The sequence below is a fragment of the Crocodylus siamensis genome, chromosome 6 (assembly GCF_052110815.1).
Source record: "Crocodylus siamensis isolate JL-2025a chromosome 6, ASM5211081v1, whole genome shotgun sequence".
Lineage (NCBI taxonomy): Eukaryota > Metazoa > Chordata > Crocodylia > Crocodylidae > Crocodylus > Crocodylus siamensis.
The window spans coordinates 10,461,408-10,480,870 of NC_143400.1; the positions used below are offsets into that span (position 1 = coordinate 10,461,408).

At 43.7% G+C, this 19,463-nt stretch overlaps 1 protein-coding gene and 1 non-coding gene across 6 annotated transcripts in view; one reads left to right on the top strand and one right to left on the bottom strand.

The window, feature by feature from the left end:
* Positions 1-19,463, top strand: part of LOC149860967 (GON-4-like protein) — a 38,695-nt gene that overhangs the window by 1,122 nt on the left and 18,110 nt on the right. For 4 of the 5 annotated variants that reach the window (XR_016443302.1, XM_090055497.1, XM_090055494.1 and 1 more), the window contains exons 2-19: positions 915-1,133; positions 2,189-2,385; positions 4,135-4,209; positions 5,452-5,502; positions 5,919-5,969; positions 6,559-6,654; positions 6,928-7,047; positions 9,026-9,196; positions 10,339-10,531; positions 11,162-11,263; positions 12,460-12,500; positions 12,843-12,946; positions 15,056-15,254; positions 15,438-15,524; positions 15,922-16,093; positions 16,551-16,695; positions 18,649-18,799; positions 19,291-19,407. Coding sequence is in view for 4 of the 5 variants with exons in the window: in XM_090055497.1 (XP_089911623.1) it covers positions 915-1,133; positions 2,189-2,385; positions 4,135-4,209; positions 5,452-5,502; positions 5,919-5,969; positions 6,559-6,654; positions 6,928-7,047; positions 9,026-9,196; positions 10,339-10,531; positions 11,162-11,263; positions 12,460-12,500; positions 12,843-12,946; positions 15,056-15,254; positions 15,438-15,524; positions 15,922-16,093; positions 16,551-16,695; positions 18,649-18,799; positions 19,291-19,407 (2,291 nt within the window). In the remaining variant the exon portion in view is untranslated. The remainder of the gene's footprint in view (positions 1-914; positions 1,134-2,188; positions 2,386-4,134; positions 4,210-5,451; positions 5,503-5,918; positions 5,970-6,558; positions 6,655-6,927; positions 7,048-9,025; positions 9,197-10,338; positions 10,532-11,161; positions 11,264-12,459; positions 12,501-12,842; positions 12,947-15,055; positions 15,255-15,437; positions 15,525-15,921; positions 16,094-16,550; positions 16,696-18,648; positions 18,800-19,290; positions 19,408-19,463) is intronic. The other variant, XM_090055495.1, reaches the window with a different exon arrangement.
* Positions 17,848-17,920, bottom strand: TRNAT-UGU (transfer RNA threonine (anticodon UGU)). The gene has a single exon. It is a non-coding gene; the product is annotated as a tRNA-Thr (tRNA).

Here is a 19,463-nt window from a genome sequence, read left to right on the forward strand (position 1 = left end):
TTCTGCATGTGCTTTATGCATCGTTTGAATACTGGCCACTGTAGATAGTTTCTTGAACTAGTCACGCTGCTATTTTCTTTCTGTTAATAAAGATCAGATAAGGGAATGCTTGGTAGTGGGGAAGGGTGCTAAACGCAGTTGGCTGGGGAAGAACCTGAGTGATTTCTCTGCCCTCCGCCAGTAACAGGTGTTTCAAAGACAGTTTCTTCTTAACATCAGGTCATTAAAGGTTGATTTGGGTTGTAAGACATCAAACTTTTTGTTATTTATGCATTTTTATTTTTTCTAATGCAACTAATGTTATTTTCCCTGTAGCTAATCTATTACAATATTGAGTGTTTGCTTCAATATACCTTGCATCAGTGAGTTTTGTGATTAGTAATGGCTTTTGTAACAAAGTCCATCATGTAAATTAATATTTTGACAGCTGTTTGAGGATGCAGGGTTCTGTTTTAAACAATGCCATGGTAATCTTTTACATTTAATGTAAAATTTTTTACATTTAATTTAAAATTCAGTATTTTGCTAGGGGTATGCAAACATTGGCCAAAGTTTAAACATCCTTCTTTTAAACGGTTCATATTATTGGAGGCTTGTTTATGAATTGTCAGCCTATGATGAAAGATTAATTCCTTCTGGAAAGTGCCTGTACTAGGAAGCCACCTTGTTCTTTTTCAAGTGCCTCCCTTGGCTATAAAGCATTGTACCTTTCTCCTAATTTATTATAACAATTGGCCTTTTAACCTGAACTGGCAAGAGAGACTTCAAAACTTCACACTGTGATTCCTTTAGGATTATGAGTCTTGTGTTACTCTGGGGTTTGTGGCTCACAGACTGGTGTAAAAGAGAAGTAAAAAGAAAAGATAACTTAAGGAGTGCTTAAACAAAATTACATTAATACGTGTTATTTGCAGGCAAATCTCCTAAATTGCATAGAGAGGAGCAAGTTATTTTGCAGAGAGACCCTCACCCAGGTGACAACCATTCTTCAAAGCAAGCATCCCAAGGAAGAAGTCCACTGCTGGCACTTAAAACTCCTGTCATGGTCAAGCCACTGAAGAACTCCAGAGCTGGTGAGTGGCACCAGCAGACAGAGGAGGAAGTTGAGGATGTTGGGCTGTTTATTCCATTGGGTAAGCATCATGCCAGGAATAGGCTGGTGACTTTGTGATGTAGGAGAACTAGAATGTCAGAAAGGAATCAGATAAGCTGGACTGGGGTCTCCACATTCAGGTGTAATCATTTTGAGTGGAGCATTCAGTTTTTGTACTGTAATACAGTGACTGCCCAATTCCAGTGGAGAGCCACTTGATAACCTGTTTCAAAAGTAACCAGAACTGATCTCCTAACTTTTCTAGATCACTTAACTAATATTTGGGTCCTAAGAGAACAGGATGGAACAATTTTATTCCTTTCCCCTGAGTCAGCAGCACAAGGAGGTTTGAAGTATATTGAATCTGATAAGCAGGGATCCTGATTTTCTCTGATTTAAAAAAAATTACAAATTTTCTGATAAAACCCCCAAAATCTGTTATTAAAATTAAAAGCCTCCCTCCCCTCCCCCCGTTCCCCTGCCCCAGCCCTGGCGGTGCCCCTCACTTGCCCCCACAAAAAGAGAGTATGCCCCCACTCGTGCCTCTTGCCCCCTACCACAGCCCCCACAAAAAGAGGGTATGCCCCCACTCATGCCTCTTGCCCCCCACCACAGCCCCTGCCCACCAGCCCTGCCAGAGGGGGCCCCCCAGCTGCCAGGACTGTGGAGCCAGGGACCCTAGTCTGCAGCTCCCTCCCTCAACAGCTGCAGCAGAAGTGGCATGGAGCTGGCTCTCCCACTGTTGCTGCCTGCTGATAACCCCAGCAAAGTGTGCATCCAGTCTCCTTTCAAGATCTCCAGGGTAGCTGCCTGCACCACCCCTAGTGGGAGTCTAGAGCATAATTTATAGAATCCAGCTTTTTCAAGGATTGTGTTTGGCACTCCCTTAGAGAGTCACAGCATGCACAGGAGCAGGGCAGAATACTGAGATGGTTTCAGTGATTCACAGTTCCTGATCAGCAAGTGGAAAACTGCTGAGACCTATTGGTATCTACTGAATTCTAGCTTCAGTATAAAGATCCACTGCCTGAATGTGAGACTGATATTAATTGAGTTATATATTTTGTAACTGAATCTTTCATTACTAATTTTCAGAGGAGCAAGATGGAGAGGAAGGTGAAAGGAGGAAGAGAAAGAGGAAGGCAATCAAGCGAAAACGGGAAGGGAAATGCCATGAAGAGGAGGGGTCATTGGGCTGTGACATCAGGCTAGATGACACCCTTGATCGCACCTTGGAAGATGGAGCAAAACAGCACAACCTGACAGTTGTCAATGTGCGGAATATCCTGCATGTGAGTGGGATGAGGGATAGGAGTAGTAGGAAAGGAAATGCAGCTGGAGCATCTTGAGAAAGTACTGGCTAGTCTGAGATTATCCCTAAGCATACCATTGGATTTTGTAAACAGTGAAAACAGTGATCCGTTCGATAGCACGTCTTGTAGGATATGCTGTAAAGAGAAGGAGTGGGTGAACTGTGTGCTATACACAATTTACCTAGATCTGGCTTTGTTCCATTGCTTTTCTAATAGATGTTCATCCTTGAGTTCTCGTAGCAGGCTCTTTTGCAGACTGTCTGGTGTGGTAGTGCTAATATGGTGCAATGCAGCCAGGACCAAGACATGCTGTTGGAGAAGAGGATATACATTGTGAAGGCAAAATGTCATGTGTTCTAAGTTGATTGGGTTTCTTGTTAGTCATGCAAGATATTCAGTGGAGCTATTTGGGGAAATGTAGTGTTTATCATGATTGGAAGCTTAATTGTAGTGGGGAGAAGAGCCATATCTCTCTAGTTACCTAGAGCAGTTTGTGAATCGGTTCATTCTGTTGGGAAGTATTTGTGCTCAGGTTCTGCTTGGTTCCTTAACTGGAGAAAATTAATACAGTAGATTGTACTGTTTACTTTACTGCATTGGAAAAATGCAGAAATAACATTCTTGGGTGCTTGCCCTGTGTAGTGATCCAAGGCCACCACTGCTTCTCTTTCAGGCAAATTAACCAGTTGTCACTATGTAGATGTCATAAGGTAGTGAATTCGCCTTTATGTGCTACCCGGTACTCATGTAAGCACACTAGTGTCATAGTTACTTTTTTCCCCTCAGCACCCCATTCTGTCCATCTATTTATAAAACCTGAATTTAGAGTCTGTTGTCTTTGAGCTCTTCTTCTCATTTTTACTTCATATGAACTTTTTGTTTTTCCATTTCCAAGTATTTCAGTCGTACTACACAGCCTGCTCTGAAATGATGTAATGTATTTGCGTAGGAGAAGGCATGCAGTGAATTAAGATATACCGTATGCAGAGTTCCAAGGTTATCAATGTATGTATTTTGTGAATAAACTCTCTGTTGCAGTGGTGTTCAACATTTCTTGCTGTGCAGGCTAGATGAATGACATGGGGCTGGATCTTATGCATAGGGTCAGTCTGTGGGCCTGATCCAGTGTTCTGGTGCATTGAGCCATGTCATCTAGAGTGCCGGGCTTCCCACAGGTTCACAAATTTACTGGCAGGGAAGCAGTGGCAGTGTTGATTGCTGCAGCTCTGAGGGCAATTAACATTGATACCAAATTTTCAGACTCATGGGGAGCTTCACAGCCCAGGTGACATGGCTCTGCAGACTGGATCTGGCCCACCGACCCAAGGTTGATCACCACTGCTATAGTGGTGCCTCGCAGCAGCTTTTCCTCCCGTTCTCAAGATCAATGAATGTTAATATTGCAGGGAGTCAGTTTTATGTGTGTGAGAGGAAAAGAGCTGATTAAAACAAGTTGTGTGTAGATTGCTCTGTATTCTTATTTTGGTTGCAAAGACTTTCATAGGTTTAATTTACATTGTTTGTTTATATAATGTAGGATCTGTTCTTTATCACAAGGGGATACATAATACTTTTCAGTCCTCTCTGGATTTGTCTTTAGACCAGGCTAAGATTGCATTGTCAAAGGATGGTATCTCCCCCACTTTTCTATCAAAGGTATTTCAGGTTGGAGGCTTTGCAACAGGAATATAAAGGAGACAGTTAAAGCCAATATTTATGTTTCTGCAGGAAGTGATCACAAATGAGCATGTGGTTGCCATGATGAAAGCAGCCATCAGTGAGACAGAAGATATACCCATGTTTGTAAGTAAGATTTTTTTATTCAGTCCTTACCTGTTCATATGCATTATGCCCTTGGATACTCAGTAATGAAGCTTTAGTAATGATCTGATATTACAGAGGGAATAGAGAAAAGGTTGGATTACAATTAGAGGTACACTGATGTATTGGTTTGATATTGGATCAGCACCAGTATAGGGAAAAGTAAGGGTATCGGCAATTGGCTTTTTTTGCCCGATGTGACTGATATTGTGGCCAGTAAATGCCCTGTACGTGCACACAGCTGCAGCATGCATGTGGCCAGGAGCGCGGCCCGGTGGCTTGGAGAGCAGCATGGGCTGGTAAATCTGTTGTGAGGGAAGGGGCATGGGGCGGGGGCAGATAGAGATCTCTGCTGTGAGGGAGGGGGTAGGGCCGGGGCAGGCTCTGCTGAGATGGGGTGGGGCATCGGATGGAGTCAGGAGCGGCTCATCGGGGGGTGGGGGGCAGCTCCCATCCTTGCATGCAACCTGGGAGGGCATGGTGGGGGGTGTTCCCCCAGATCTGTGCAGGGTAAGGGCGGGCTGCTGCTGGCACTGAGCTCTTCCTGGCAGGGGGCTGGGCCAGGCTGCACTTAGTGCAGAAAAGGGGGGCGTTGTTATGGAGAATTTTAGGGTGGCTGCAGCCCTGCCCCACAGAAAGCCCTGCGCCTCCCCTAGTCTGCAGCACCAGCTCACCCCGGCCCTGCATGCAGCTCCGGGGGGGCTCATGCCCTCCTGGGTACAGGAGCCACCTCCGTCTCCCTGCACCCCCTAGACAAGCCACTCACAGCTCTGTCCTGTGCCCCACTGCAGTTGTGGAGCACCTGCCCTAGCCCCACTCCCTCCCCAACTTCAGGGGCTTTGATCTACATCCCCACACACCCCTTCCCTTCCCCCACGACAGACTTACAAGCCCGACACTGGTCCGGCTGCATATTGGAGTTGGATCAGTATCAGCCAATATGGCTCCTTAAAAATCGGCCATCAGTATCGGCCCAGAAAATCTCTGTTGGTGCCCCCCTAATTAGAATTTGCACTTTTGTAAGTGTTGTGTTAACTGGATGAGACAAGTAACTGAGTGGAAAATGGTTAATCGGTATCATCAAGTATTAAGCTTAGAACTCAGATATTCTGCCCACTATGTCAGACAAGTGGTGTGCTTAACACTAGAAAACTTGTGGTAAAGATATTGGTTAAAAATGCTACAGTTACAGAAAGTAGCATACCCTCTTTTTTTAACTCTTAGGAGCCAAAGATGACTCGTTCCAAGTTAAAGGAAGTAGTAGAGAAAGGAGTGGTGAGTATGTATTAATGCCTTTTTCCATTTGCCAGGGAAAGGATATAAACTCCTTTTATTGCTGCTATTGAGAGTAAGAAGTAGAAAGAATATTTCTTGTTAACTACTCCCAAGCCAAAAAGATTGAAGTGTGCGCATCTATATCTATACCTGTATTTGTGTTAAGCTTAAATTTAAAAAATGGCATTTCCTTGTGTTAAAAGATCAGTGTTGCAAAGTCACGTGGATAAACCTAGACCATGAAATGAGAGTATCCCATGTAGGAGACTTATTTTGGGTAGTTAGAAGGCATGTATTTTAGTTGTGTGTAATTTTGGGAATAGACTCCCAAGCCCTGTTCTTCTATGCTCCTATATCAGGGTTTTGGGGAAATCTGATCTTGTACTGACTACTAACAGCGGTTTTGTTTTACTTAGGTAATTCCTACCTGGAATATTTCACCAATTAAGAAGCCTAATGAGATCAAGGTTAGCAACTGAAAGGTGAATCTGTGCTGTTTCCTATGTCTGCAGAGTTTGTTGCAAGCAGATTTGCATTCTTATACGAAGCCTCCCAGGAAAATACATACCTGTTTCATCGTGGGTTCTTGTCCTTGACCCTGATGTTTCTCTTCTGCTGTCCACTCTCATCCTACTTATTTATAGCTTGTTTTCCTGTTTTGTTTTGTTTTATTTTACTATGTGTATTGTGGTCCTGATTAAAAGGCCAAGTCAGGAACAGGATTCCTTGTCCTGGGCACTGACTATGCCATAGATCTTACAGTATAATTTTAGACATAAACCAGCAGGTGGATTTAATATTGGCCATTTGAGGAGTTGGGGAGAGAACTCAAAAACTTTTAAATTGAAACAAGTTGTACCCATCCTTTGATTTCTGAATCCACCTACTCCACTAGCTGCCCTTGCTCAAATTGACTACCCTATGCACCCCTCATCATTCTCCTTTTCTGCCATATATATCCTCAGTTGTCATGAACATTTGAACTTTCATTTCACTTACCTATAACCCTTTAGTACACTCTTGTAAAGCTTGTGTCCTTTCTTTGGCTTGTTGCAGCCCCCTCAGTTTGTGGACATTCCTCTTGAAGAAGATGATTCATCTGATGAGGAATACCAGCCAGAGGAGGAGGAGGAGGATGAGACTGCTGAAGAGGTAACAGTGGCAAAACATATTCCTATCTTAATTTCTTTTTATGTGAGGCAGTGGGGTGCTTTTAAAATGTACTCTATTTTGGTAGGAATTTGATCTCAAAGGTGTGAAATAAGTCTTTTGCTAGCTGTAGAATTATTCAATCTTTCCTTAATATTATACAGATTTTCTGCTTTAATTTTATGATGTATAAAATTACCGGAACCTGTCTTTGAAAAAGAAGTCATTGTATTTTGCAGTTTTACTCAATTGTGTTCTGCCTCTTTTACGTTACAGAGTTTGTTGGAAAGTGATGTGGAGAGCACTGCCTCTTCTCCTCGGGGAGCAAAGCGACCTGGGACAAGACGCTCATCTGATATGATGGAGACAGAGGAGGAAGGAGGGACACTCTCTGAGGTGCATGTTACATCACAGCTCTAGCACTTTCTCATAAAGCTTCAATAATTAATTCTAAGTTACCAGTTAGACATCGTTGTTCAGTCTTCTGCTGTGTTAGACAATAAGCAGCTGCACTCCAACCACGTGTTTAGACTGAAATATTATACATTTTTTCTTTCCTGCTAGATCTAAATAGTTCTATACACTCAGTATCCTTGTATAAATCCAACAGTTTATATCCATCAGTGATACCTTCTTAATTGCATCTCAGAAGCAGCCAATTCAGCTAGGACCTAGTTTAAGGAAAATAAAAAGCAGACCTTATCAGACAGGGTTGTCCATCTTCTAAGTGGCCAGGAGCCGCAGGCTGCATCATGCAAGATGCATGACCTCGATCCTAGGCAAGCTGTTCGAGAAAATTATGCTGGCACACATCCAGGAGGGGCCAGCAGGGCACTACATGCTTAGGGGCAACCAACATGGGTTCATCAGTGGCAGGTCCTGTCAGACCAACCTGGTGGCCTTTTACGGTCAGATCACCAGATCATTAGATGCAGGGATAGCAGTGGATATAATCTTCCTGGACTTCTGGAAGGCTTTCGACACTGTCTCTCACCCCGTTCTCATTAAGAAACTGGGGGGCTGTGGTGTAGACACCCACACAGTCGAATGGGTTGCCAACTGGCTGGTGGGCTGCACCCAGAGGGTGGTAGTAGATGGGTCTTCGACCTGGAAGGACGTGGGCAGTGGGGTTCTGCAGGGCTCGGTCCTCGGGCCCGCACTGTTCAACATCTTCAGCGATTTGGATGAGGGGGTAAAAAGCACCCTGTTCAGATTTGCTGATGACACTAAGATGTGGGGGGACGTGGGCACATTGGAAGGATGCAACAGGCTACAATCAGACCTAGACAGGTTACAAGGGTGGGCAGACAAGAATAGGATGGGTTTCAACACAGACAAGTGCAAGGTGATGCACCTTGGAAGGAACAACCGGCACCATACCTACAGGTTGGGGAACTCCCCTCTTGTCAGCATGGAGGCAGAAAGGGATCTGAGGGTCATCATTGACTCCAAGTTGAACATGGGCCGGCAGTGTGGAGAGGCAGTAAGGAAGGCCAACCGCACCTTGGAATGCATCCACAGATGCATCTCGAGCAGGTCCAAGGAGGTGATCCTCCCCCTCTGTGCGGCACTGGTCAGGCCGCAGCTGGAGTACTGCGTCCAGTTCTGGGCGCCGCACTTCAAGAGGGATGTCAACAGCATGGAGAGGGTCCCGAGGAGGCCACTCGCATGATCCGGGGGCAGCAGGGCAGGCCCTATGAGGAGAGGCTACGGGACCTGAACCTGTTCAGCCTCCAAAAGAGAAGGCTGAGAGGGGATCTTGTGGCCTGTTATAAACTAGTTAGGAGGGATCAGCAGGCATTGGGGGAGTCCCTGTTCCCCCGAGCACCGCCAGGAGTGACCAGGAATAATGGTCACAAGCTGGCAGAGGGTAGGTTTAGGTTAGATATCAGGAGGTGCTACTTCACAGTCAGGGCGGCTAGGGTGTGGAACCAGCTTCCAAGAGAAGTGGTGCAGGCTCCTACCCTGGGGGTGTTTAAGAGGAGGTTAGATGCACATCTTGCTGGGGTCATTTGACCCCAGTATTCTTTCCTGCCATGGCAGGGCGTCAGACTAGATGATCTGCTCAGGTCCCTTCCGACCCTAGAAACTATGAAACTAAGATGTTGCCCCTGCCATGCTGTTGGCACCCCATCACTGCCCTGTACCAGAATCTGTAGGATGTCTTGGCTCTGTGGGCTGTGCCACCCCTCTCCTCTCCCACCTACCCCTGCAAGGGGGAGGCAGAAGAAGCTGGAGGAGGAAGAGGGAGCCCTGAGACTGGCAGTAAGATCACTGGGGGAAATTGAACACCTTGGAGAGCTGCATGTGGGCCACCAGTTTGATAGCCTTGCTATAAATAAAATCTTTTAAGATGAAGGCCTCTCTTAATTAGGTGGAGAAGGTTACTACACCCCTTGTTAGGCACATTAGTGCTGAAGTGGTTCCTATGGGGCCTCCACCCCCTCCTAAACCGAAACAGAATAAAGACAGCACCTTTATGGAGAAGCTACATGCTGTGGATGAGGAACTGGCTTCTAGTCCCATGTGCATGGATTCTTACCAGGTAATATGTTTGAGAATGGTGCATGCAAATTAATATTATTGATGGGAGATTAATTGTCTGGTCCTCCTGTCTGAAACTTGTCTGCAAAATCCATCTAACATATTATTCCCCTCTTATTTTGTCTGTTTCTTACTTTTAAGTTAATCAGATCTAATACCTTCAGTTCAGTTAGTTGAGGGACATAGCCATGGAATACTTTTTCCTGTGTCATAACTGTGTTGGTCCTAGTGAAGCATTTATAACTTTTACTGTCATTGGGACATGTGGTTTAACTGGAAAACAGAAGCCTACCATATTGGTGATTAGTTCATCCATAATTAATATAACTTTGTTTTTTAAAGAGGTTCTGTCAGCTTAATAACTTTTGCAAGCAAGTACATTACTAACACCTGAAGAGTATTTAAAAGTGAGAGAGTTAAACCTTCTTGGCTATTTAGTATTTGTTTAGAAGTAAGACAAATGACATTATTTTCACTTACGTTATTCAGTTTCCCATTTATGGTATTAGTACTGCAGTGTTCAGGTTTTAATCACATCTATAGAATGTTTTAAAAATGGGTCATTGAAACTTTGTTTAAATCGTGGGGAAGTTTCTGTTTCGCTTAATTATTATAACGTGTTATATTAAGCTGAAAGTATAAATTGTTCCCCTTGGAGCGACCCAGCCATGTAACAAAGTCAGCCTGTAAAATTAGGAGCAGATGTTGTAAATGGTGTTCTGGACATCAGGGACTAGTATGTTGGGATTAACCTTTGCACTTTCAGTGAGCCTACTGAGCTGCAGTGAAATAGAGACCAGAAGAGGAGGTTCTGTTCAACGGCTCAGAAGGAATGCTTGCGATGAACAGGATAAAATAACCAAGGAATAAAATCTTGAAAGGAGAGAGAGCTTTCTAAGACTTGAGTGCTGTGTATTTCAAAATATTTTTTAGTTGATATTACAATGTAGTAATTATAGAGTCATGAAATCTTACAGCTGAAGGGAGCAACACTAGAACAAATCTTTTGGCAATAAGAGTCATATTTTCAGAGTGTCCAGTTCGTTGTTCTTTTTGTGGGTAAATTGAAATGCTTGGTACCAAGGAGGTTAGAAGAGTAATGGGGAGGCTTTGATTCTATTTTGTTTTCTGTCCATGTTTCAGTCTCTGGAAGACAGCCTTATTGCATTCCGCACCCGATCAAAGAGACCCCTGAAGGATGTGCCTCTTGGTCAGTTGGAGGCTGAGCTCCGTGCTCCAGATATAACACCAGACATGTATGACCCAAATACTGCAGATGATGAAGAATGGAAAAGATGGCTTGGGGGACTCATGAATGATGATGCAGAAAATGAAGGTACTGGTTATTCAGTGAATAGCGTTTTCAATTCTGAGCTATTTAGGTGTTGTGTGTGGGAAGCTGATGCTTTCTCATCTCATTTTATACCAGACAGTCTCATATGGAACTGTTGACTTCGTTAGTGCTGCAGGACAAGAGCTTCTGACCTTCCCTGTACTCATATTGCTCTAGTTAAATTGCTCTCTTAAAAGCTAGTTTAATGCTGCCCTTGAGAGAGAGTGGGATTGAAATGCTTCTCAGCCAAACTATAGATACATCAGTGCCCAGTGTAACCAGATCTGCTGGTTTGTGTACATGCATATGTGGTTTTCTCAACACGCTACTTTGTATCATGGTCTGAATGATACAGTGATATGGTCATTAATAATGGATAAGAAAAGTTTTGGCTGCCTGAATCTACCTATCTTGGAGGCCTTTTGTCAGGTATTCTGAGGGAACACTTCTTTTACTTAAACCTAGCTTCCCTGACAATCGAACAAATTGCAGATCTCTTAAAACATTAACGTTTAGTCTTGCCTCTGTGTGGCGGGATAGTCATTAAGTACACTGCCTTTTCCCAGGTCGCTATTAGCACTTACTGTCTATATCTAAAAAAAACAAAACAACTCAAAATATTTATTTTGCTAGATGAGGCAGATGATGACGATGACCCTGAATACAACTTCTTGGAAGATCTGGATGAACCAGACACGGAAGATTTCAGAAATGATCGTGCTGTGAGAATCACCAGTAAGTCCTTTGCTAACATCAGTTTCTTCAAGGCTGAATCTTTAGGCACCTTAAGAGCTTAGAAAATATGGCCCACAATTTTAACAGATTTAGAATTAGCAGATTTCATCTTCTGTTACCTGTTCATAGAAGGAAGAAGAGAGCTTGTTTGGTTTCTTATTTGTAGTATATGATGTTGTGTCAAACCCATGTTTGACCACAGGGTAAATATCTTCCCCTGTTTCTGTATATGATTATGTGATTTTTCTTTAACTTACTGCAGTTTGAGAAGTATCTGTTAATATCATAGAAGCATAGAGAAGTAGGGCTGAAAGGGACCATCAGAGGTCATCTTGTCCTTATCCTACCACTGGTAGGGGTCATCCCTGTCCAAACAATTTTATACAGATCTGTTATCTGACTCATCAGTAAAACCACAGTGAACCCTGGTGCAACTACAAGGCATAAGACTCTAACCTGCTACAGATAGAGTAGGGGAACAGTGGTAGCCAATGTCCAGCTGCTGTGAAGGTTATTAAAATATATGCCTGAGCGATCCAAGGAAAACGGACACATCTCCTGTTAGATTCCACAGTCCTGTGCCATCTGACCATGAGGTAAAATTCCTTTCTGACCCCAAATATGGTGATTGGCCTGACCCTAAATGGAGAGGCAAGACCCTCTAGCCAGGAACTTCTGAGTTTAAGTTCCAGCAGGAGCACTGGCACACTGTAGTCACAATCCCCAGCCTTAGCTGCAAGCAACATGCATTGCATCAGAGGAAGGGAATAAAAACCCTGACACATCTAGCAACAGAAGGGGGAAAAATTCTTTCCCAGCAGCATGTGGCAACCAGCAAAGTCCAGAAGCATTGTAGAGCATAGCCTACAGAGCATGTAGAGCATCCATTGTAGAGCATAGTCATATCTTCTCCTAGATCATCCTTGACCAATACCTGTCCAACCTCTTCTTGAAAACCTCAAGTGATAAATAAGTATTTTAAATTGGCTACATTAATCTTAGCCCTTTAAATAGGTTGCTACCATTTCGGGCCATGTAAGAGAGAATGTGTGGACTCTTCTCCATCTTCTTGTCTTGGAGAGCTTGCAAGGATCTGTTACATTCTTGGAGATTTTGTAAATAGCAAACAACTCTTGGATCACTAAATCTGTTGCTGGAAAAAAGAAGCTTCATAACCCTATCCTATTTTCTTACAGAGAAAGAAGTGAATGAACTAATGGAGGAACTATTTGAGACAGTAAGTGAAAATTCAGAGCTAAAGCTGTATAAGTATGTCTATTCTGAAGCTGACAGTCTTCGAAGGTGTCACTTGGAGCCGTACAATGGAGATCTGTACTAGATATAGCAATGTACACTCAATATAAGGGATTCTGTTATGTGTGTAACAGTGAGCCTAGAGAGAAGGTTGAGAGAGTGTCCAAATGAAGGCAAGTATGTCTGTTGAGAGCACTAGTATAGGCCCACTGTGGCAAAATTGTGCCAAACCATAAGTCTTTTGTTTACTAAAGGTACTTTCCTGAAGCCTGAGCTTTGTCTTGTATTCCTGACAGCTGCTGAGCAACTTCTTATTTCTTGTCAGTTCCAGGATGAGATGGGTTTTTCCAACATGGAAGATGAAGGCCCAGAAGATGAAGACAGCATTGCAGAGTCGCGACCAAACTTTAATACACCACAGGCACTCAGGTAGGCTTCATTTAAAAAGAAAAAAGAAGGCAAAAAGCCATAGACAGTAGAATCCATGTTAGAGCATGAAGGTATTCTGAGCCTTTTTTTTATGCATTATGGCACAAATGGTAATATTGCATGGCATTGTGACCCTTTGCCTGAGATAGAGACAGATTTCTTTCCTTTATTGTGAGGTAATTAACTTAATACCTCTGGATTTTCTGTTAATAAGAGTACTGTCTCTGAGCAAGGCTGAACAAGTACTATAGTCCATGCTGTGTTCTCCCAATGCATATCGCTGGAATAGCAGGGTGCAATCAGCGAAGAGGCAGTTGGAAATCCCATGTAGCAGCATAGAACGGCAACAGCTGTAGATAAGATGTCAGCATTTTCATAACTATTGGCATAGAATATACTTAACCGGTGAGCTGGTTTAGAAAGGCTTTGGCTGTCATCCTCATGCTCCTATGCTTAATAACTTTTTTTTTTTTTCCAGCTATAGTTATCTGCTATTGAAACACTAGGAGTTAACTAGCAGGCTCACTGTGACTTGCTGCATGATGAAGCCTCCTTGTATGTGGGGCAGCCCAGCTCAAGACTAAGCTGTTTCTGTTTGGGAAGGGAGCTAAAGTGACTGCTGGGCTTCTGCACCTCTCTGGATAAGCAGTGCTGGAGGGGAGTGTAGAAATCTTTTACCAGCTACAGTCAAAATACAAAAGAGTGTTTTATCCTTGCACCTTTTTATTTGTATCACTCACCTTTTTGGGCTCTAATTAGTTGCATCCATTTCTTACTTGTAGATTAAATTCTTCTCCTAACTGCTGCTTCCTCTGAATTCTTGAAGGGGGTGTCTTTGTAAAGGCATCTGTTTGTTCTTTTGCCCTTTTCCTGTAGTACCTTGTAATACGAATGCTGCAGAGAAGTCTGGGTCAACTTTCTGGGCTGGCATGACATAAATTAGCCCCATGCCCTTTCCTGGGTATCACTCCAATCTCCGTCTCCTGCCCAATCTGCTGCCAGTCTTTCTTTCTGCTCCTTGCCCTGTGCTCTCTAATCGTTCTGCTCTGCCCTGTCTGCCACTGCTTGCCTCCTCTCTGATCCGCTGTGTTCCCCACAGAGGGGCTTTCTGTACCACTTGCGGCCTGTGTGCCACAGTTGGCCACTCCTGTCTTGGAGAGGTTGCTGATTGTGACTGTCTCTGGGCTTGATTAGTGGTGAGACAGAGTTGACTGCGCTAGTAAGTAAGCTCTGTCTTAAATGGACTGGCACCTAACACCGTTCTTAGAAGGGCAGCAGCAAATGTACACTGGAATAGCTGGCTGGGACACCTCCTACATTTACAAAGCACACCTGTTGCAACAAAGTCCTGTAGGTGATCATATCCGGGCTGATTATGGTAATCATTGCAGTTAAAGTAGTGTGAGCTCTGTTTTTTGGATCAGGCCTGTTCAGCTTTTGATTGATCTCTCTGTTTTAGTTTTGTCTAATCTCATTCTTATGCCGTGCTTATGCAGTTGTATCTGGGCACTTAAGCAAATTAATGTCCTTGTAAACTCGGAATGTAACAGAAAATGGTATAAATGATTGAATAGGGAGTGTATTTACCTGAACCAATAATGAACAAATGCCATAGCAGCGTCCATTTCAACATTATGCTAAAAGGTTTGTCTTTCAGATTAAAAAGAGAGATTAAAAAAATGACTGCTCATGCTCATCAATGATCCCATTACACTTTTCTAAGGATCAGAAGTGGTTTTGTCAAATTCCAACTGTGCTGTCCTCCTCTTAATTTCAGCTGAATGCAGGATTTATCTTAATTCTTTGTCTAAACTGTTAATTCAAGCAAAAGTTACTGCTGCACTCTTCAATAAGCGTGTTTCAGTGGTAGATTAATGGATTTTGTAAGTGCCACGTTTCCAAAATACTTTTTGGTTTCTTAAGATGAAGACTCCTAAGAAGTACAAGTGGTACAATGGTAGCTTGCTTTTACTTATGCTTCACAGAACACCTTAATGTTAATATCCAGAATATCTTAATAGCGATACTTTCTAGTGGAGACACCAAGATGATGTGAGCCACCTCCAAGTCATAAACTTGGCATAATTCTATCTGCTTGATCTGGAACAGGTTTGAAGAGCCTCTGGCCAACTTACTGAATGAACAGCATCGGACAGTGAAAGAACAGCTTGAACAGCTGCGAATGAAGAAATCTTCAACTAAGCAACCACAGGAGGTAGAGAGGCCAAAACCTCAAAATGAAAAGCCACTCCAAACACTGGTTTTGGATAATGCACAAAGAAAGAGGCTCCAGCAGCAAATGCAGCAGGTAAGAGGCTCTTGGAATTTATCAAATGTAAATGTTATGTTCAGTTTTGCTAAACATTGCAGAGCAAATCCTCTGCTTAATATGATAGCATGCTATAACATAGTTGATGCTATAGAACCTTTTCCAGTACTTTTGAACGTTAGTACATCTAAAAAGCTTCACTTGCCTGACTTGTTCTTGCAGCATGTCCAGCTCCTGACTCAAATTCACCTTCTTACCAGCTTCAACGCCAGTCTGAGTTCAGAAACCAGCACCACTAGGATGTTTCTTGTAAGAATCTATCTCAAATCAAGAATTCAGTTCTAGTGAGCACTGGGGATCTCCTGCAAAGATGAGATGAGAGAGTGTTCCTTTAGATGTATATATTTTTTAAAATACTAGTATCATGAACCATATTATTACTTTGATGCTTGCTGAAATAGTGTGTACTATGGTGGCAAGAATGTGGTGGTCTGGGTGGGCAGATTGGCAGAATAGACTTAATCAGTCATTCCATGATTGAGAGCTAATAGCTAGGGACAGAAGTAGGACTAAAGACCACTGTCACCCTGCAGATTTCTGTGCCTTCCCATTTGGCAGGTTTACTTGTTTGAGTGACAGTTGTAGAGACGTTTACTTACATTGAAAGCAAGTCCTTTCATCTTCTCTTTCATATTTGATCCCTCAGACTGAGCTGAGTAACTTTGCTCAAAGCTCCATCCTCCTTCGCCAGCAATTCAATTCCAAATTTCAAACAGTATTCCAACCATGTAACTTGAAGGGAGCACTGCAGCTCATTGATGACTTCCACACCCAGGTCAAAATTGATTGGAGCCCTCGCAAACCTGGGAAGAAGACCGGTATGTAACTGAAAGGGTAGCAGATTTGTAGGGTAGTAACAGCCTGTTTGGTGCGTGCTAGCCTCCTCTCAAAATTGGATTCTGGTGGGTTTTTGTTTTTTTTTGTTTTTTTTTTACTATAATAGGAAACTTCCCATTCTTTCACGGCACCCTGTCTGGGATGTGTTTATCTGGTGACCTCAGTATTACTAGCCACCTTGTTTCTTAAACCATGGGAATATTGAGTAGCAAGCACATTTCGTAGGACTTCTCCCATTTTGCTTAGCCTGGTAGTCCTATAATCCCAGGGTATCTTTGCAGATGTCTTTCAAGATGTGGAAAACCCCAGCCTGTGCTGCTTTCACAAACAGAAGGTGCAAGGACAATGGTGGTTACAATAAGATGCTAGTGAGTAGCAATATTTGAGCTCCTACCATTGTTTGATTGCATCAGTTTATGCTGTTAATTTTTTTCACAGCAAGTGAATTTCCCTGTCTGCCAAAACAAGTGGCATGGATTTTGGCAACAAGAAGAGTCTTTATGTATCCAGAGTTGCTACCAATATGTTCTCTGAAGGCAAAAACTCCCCGGGACAAGATTTTCTTCACCAAGGCAGAGGACAAGTAGGTTTTAAGGGGGTAAAATACATATGAATGGAGCTGCCTTCCATCGGGAAACAAGTGGGATACTATAGCCATCTTATGGAATGCCTGGACATCCTAGAGCAGTGGTGCTCAGCCTTTTGACCTTGTGGGCCAGAAGAGTGGTGTAGGGTCAGTCCACAGGCTGCATTGGCTCCCAGGTTGCCTCTGCATGCTGCCAATCCAGTGCCAGGATCAGGCCTTGTGGCCCCACCTGAGCCTGCATCTCAGGATCAGGTTCCTTGTGCCCAAACCAAGCCCCTGGGGTCTGGGCTGCCTCTGCCTTCCCCTCATGCCACCCTGTGCACCTGATCTAGCACACAAGGCCATTTATGTATGGGGCTCCTCATAGACCCATGGGGAGCCTGGTAGGACAGATGACACGGTACCAAGGGCCAGATATAGCCCACAGGCTGGGGATTGAGCACCCCTGTTCCTAGAGTAACATCTTACAGCCATTTGGAGGGAAGGCCACAGATTTTAACAGTTTCATGGAATGCTAGGGTTGGAAGGGACGTATTAGATCATCAAGTCTGACCACCTGCTCTGGGCAGGAAAGAGTGCTGGTTCAAGTAACCCCAGCCAGGTGCTTGTCTAACCTCTTTTTTAAATGCCTCCAAGGTAGGGGAAAGTACTATCTCCCTTGGAAGCCCACTGCATATTTTGGCAACCCTCACCGTAAAGAATATTTTCCTGATGTCCAATATAAATCTGCTCTTCATCAGTTTATGGCCGTTGTTTCTAGTAACCCCGAGGGGCAGCCTGGTTAACAAAGTATCCCCTATTCTCTGCTGAACCCCACTGATGAGCTTGTAGACAGCCACAAGATCACCTCTCAGCCTCTTCCTGTGGAGGCTGAAGAGATTCAGGTCTCTCAATCTATCTTCATAGGCTCTTACCTGCAGGCCCTCAACATGTGAATAGCCCTCCTCTGAACCCTTTCCAGGTTATCCATATCCCTCTTGAAGTGCAGTGCCCAAAACTGGATGCAGTACTCCAGCTGCAGCCTCACCAATGCTGCACAGAGGGGAAGTATAACCTCACCAGACCTGCTTGTGATGCACCTACTAATGCAAGAGAGTGCAGTTAGTCTTACTTATTAAAGATCATCTAGTCCAACTCCAAAGGAGGTCAAGGCTCCAGTGAGGTTGGAACTCACAACCCCTGATTTACAAGGCCAGTGCTCTAACCACTGAGCTATGGAGTCAGGTTTTTTTTTTTTTTTTTGAAGAGGACAGCTGAAGAGGGCACTTTGTATTGAGAGACATTCTGAATCCAGTACATGCACTAGTTTGGTTTTTTTGCTGTGTGCCTGACTGAATTCCATATAGCATCATTTACAACTTTCTCCCAAATCAGGGGTGCTCAACCTTTTGAACTTGCACTTGAGATGTGTGGCCTGCAGGCCAGATCAGGCCCTGGGGCCTGGCACAGTCCCTTTCTGCCCCCCACACACAGGGATTGTCCCCCAAGGGGTCAGCTCCCCCTTCCTCCTGCACTCTATGCGCCAAGATTGAGTTATTGGGTGTTCAGCACTATCCCAACCCAGCACTCTACACTGAGATTGGGCCCTGGATCCTGGTGCTGCACTTGCCTGCCCTGCATGCTGAGATCAGGCACTGGATCCAGCATGTAGGGCCCAGGGTTCCCCATGGGTCTAGAGGTTTGGCAGCAGGAGAGCAGTGCCACCTCTTTTCTGCTGCTGAATTTTCAGACCTATGGGGAGTTCCACAGGCCAGGGGATGAGTACCTTTGTCCTAGGCTAAACCACATTTAGCAGTTGACTAGGCTGTGTTCATTCTGTACTCTTCTTCTCAAGGGCTTATTGTTGCTACAGATGACCAAAGAAAAGAACTTCAAAGGTGTTAGCAGATATGAATAAGGAATATCTGCTACAGGTTGAATACTGGTCTCACAGACCTTTTTCCCTTGCAGTTTACTGGCTTTAGGACTGAAGCATTTTGATGGGACAGAGTTTCCTAAACCTTTAATCAGCAAATATCTTATGCCGCCAAAGACTGCCCACCAATTGACAGTGAGAATTAAGAATCTCAACATGAACCGAGCCCCTGACAATATCGTCAGAGTGAGTTATGCATTATGCCATTTTCATTTTGTAAGTGGTTGTGTTGGTAGTGTTCATGCAAAAGATAAAACATGGACCTTATATACTGCCTGTAGTGACATTTCTTAAGCAGTAATGTGAAGTTTCATTTTTGTTGGGGATAAGGACTTACTTGGAGCCCTTCCCCTTTCCCTTATTTTATAGCTGGTCTGTTCATTTCTTGGGGACCCAGCATCTTCTACAGAGAACTGTAATACAACTGTAAATCAGATAAATTTGAAATAATAAGATTCTTCTCAGTAGATCTGCACCTGAAAACAGACATAGCAAATCTTGCTGAAATTTTTTAACATATGTGTATTTAAAGTGCACTCTGGCTAAAGAAAAGTAAATTTAGGTCACTTGAACTCCCAGCATGCACTTCCTAGATAATATTTTCTGACACTTGGCTTTGAGAGGTCTCCTGTACTACTTTGAATTTACTTGTTGGCATTTCCCCCCTGTCTCCTCAGTATTACAAGAAAACAAAACAGTTGCCTATCTTGTTCAAGTGTTGCGAGGAGGTCCAGCCTCATGAGTGGAAACCCCCTGTAGAGAGAGAAGAACATCGCATGCCCTTCTGGCTGAAGGTATGTTGCTTGCCATTTAAATTGATCTTTGCTTCCCATCTGGACCTGAGAGCTAA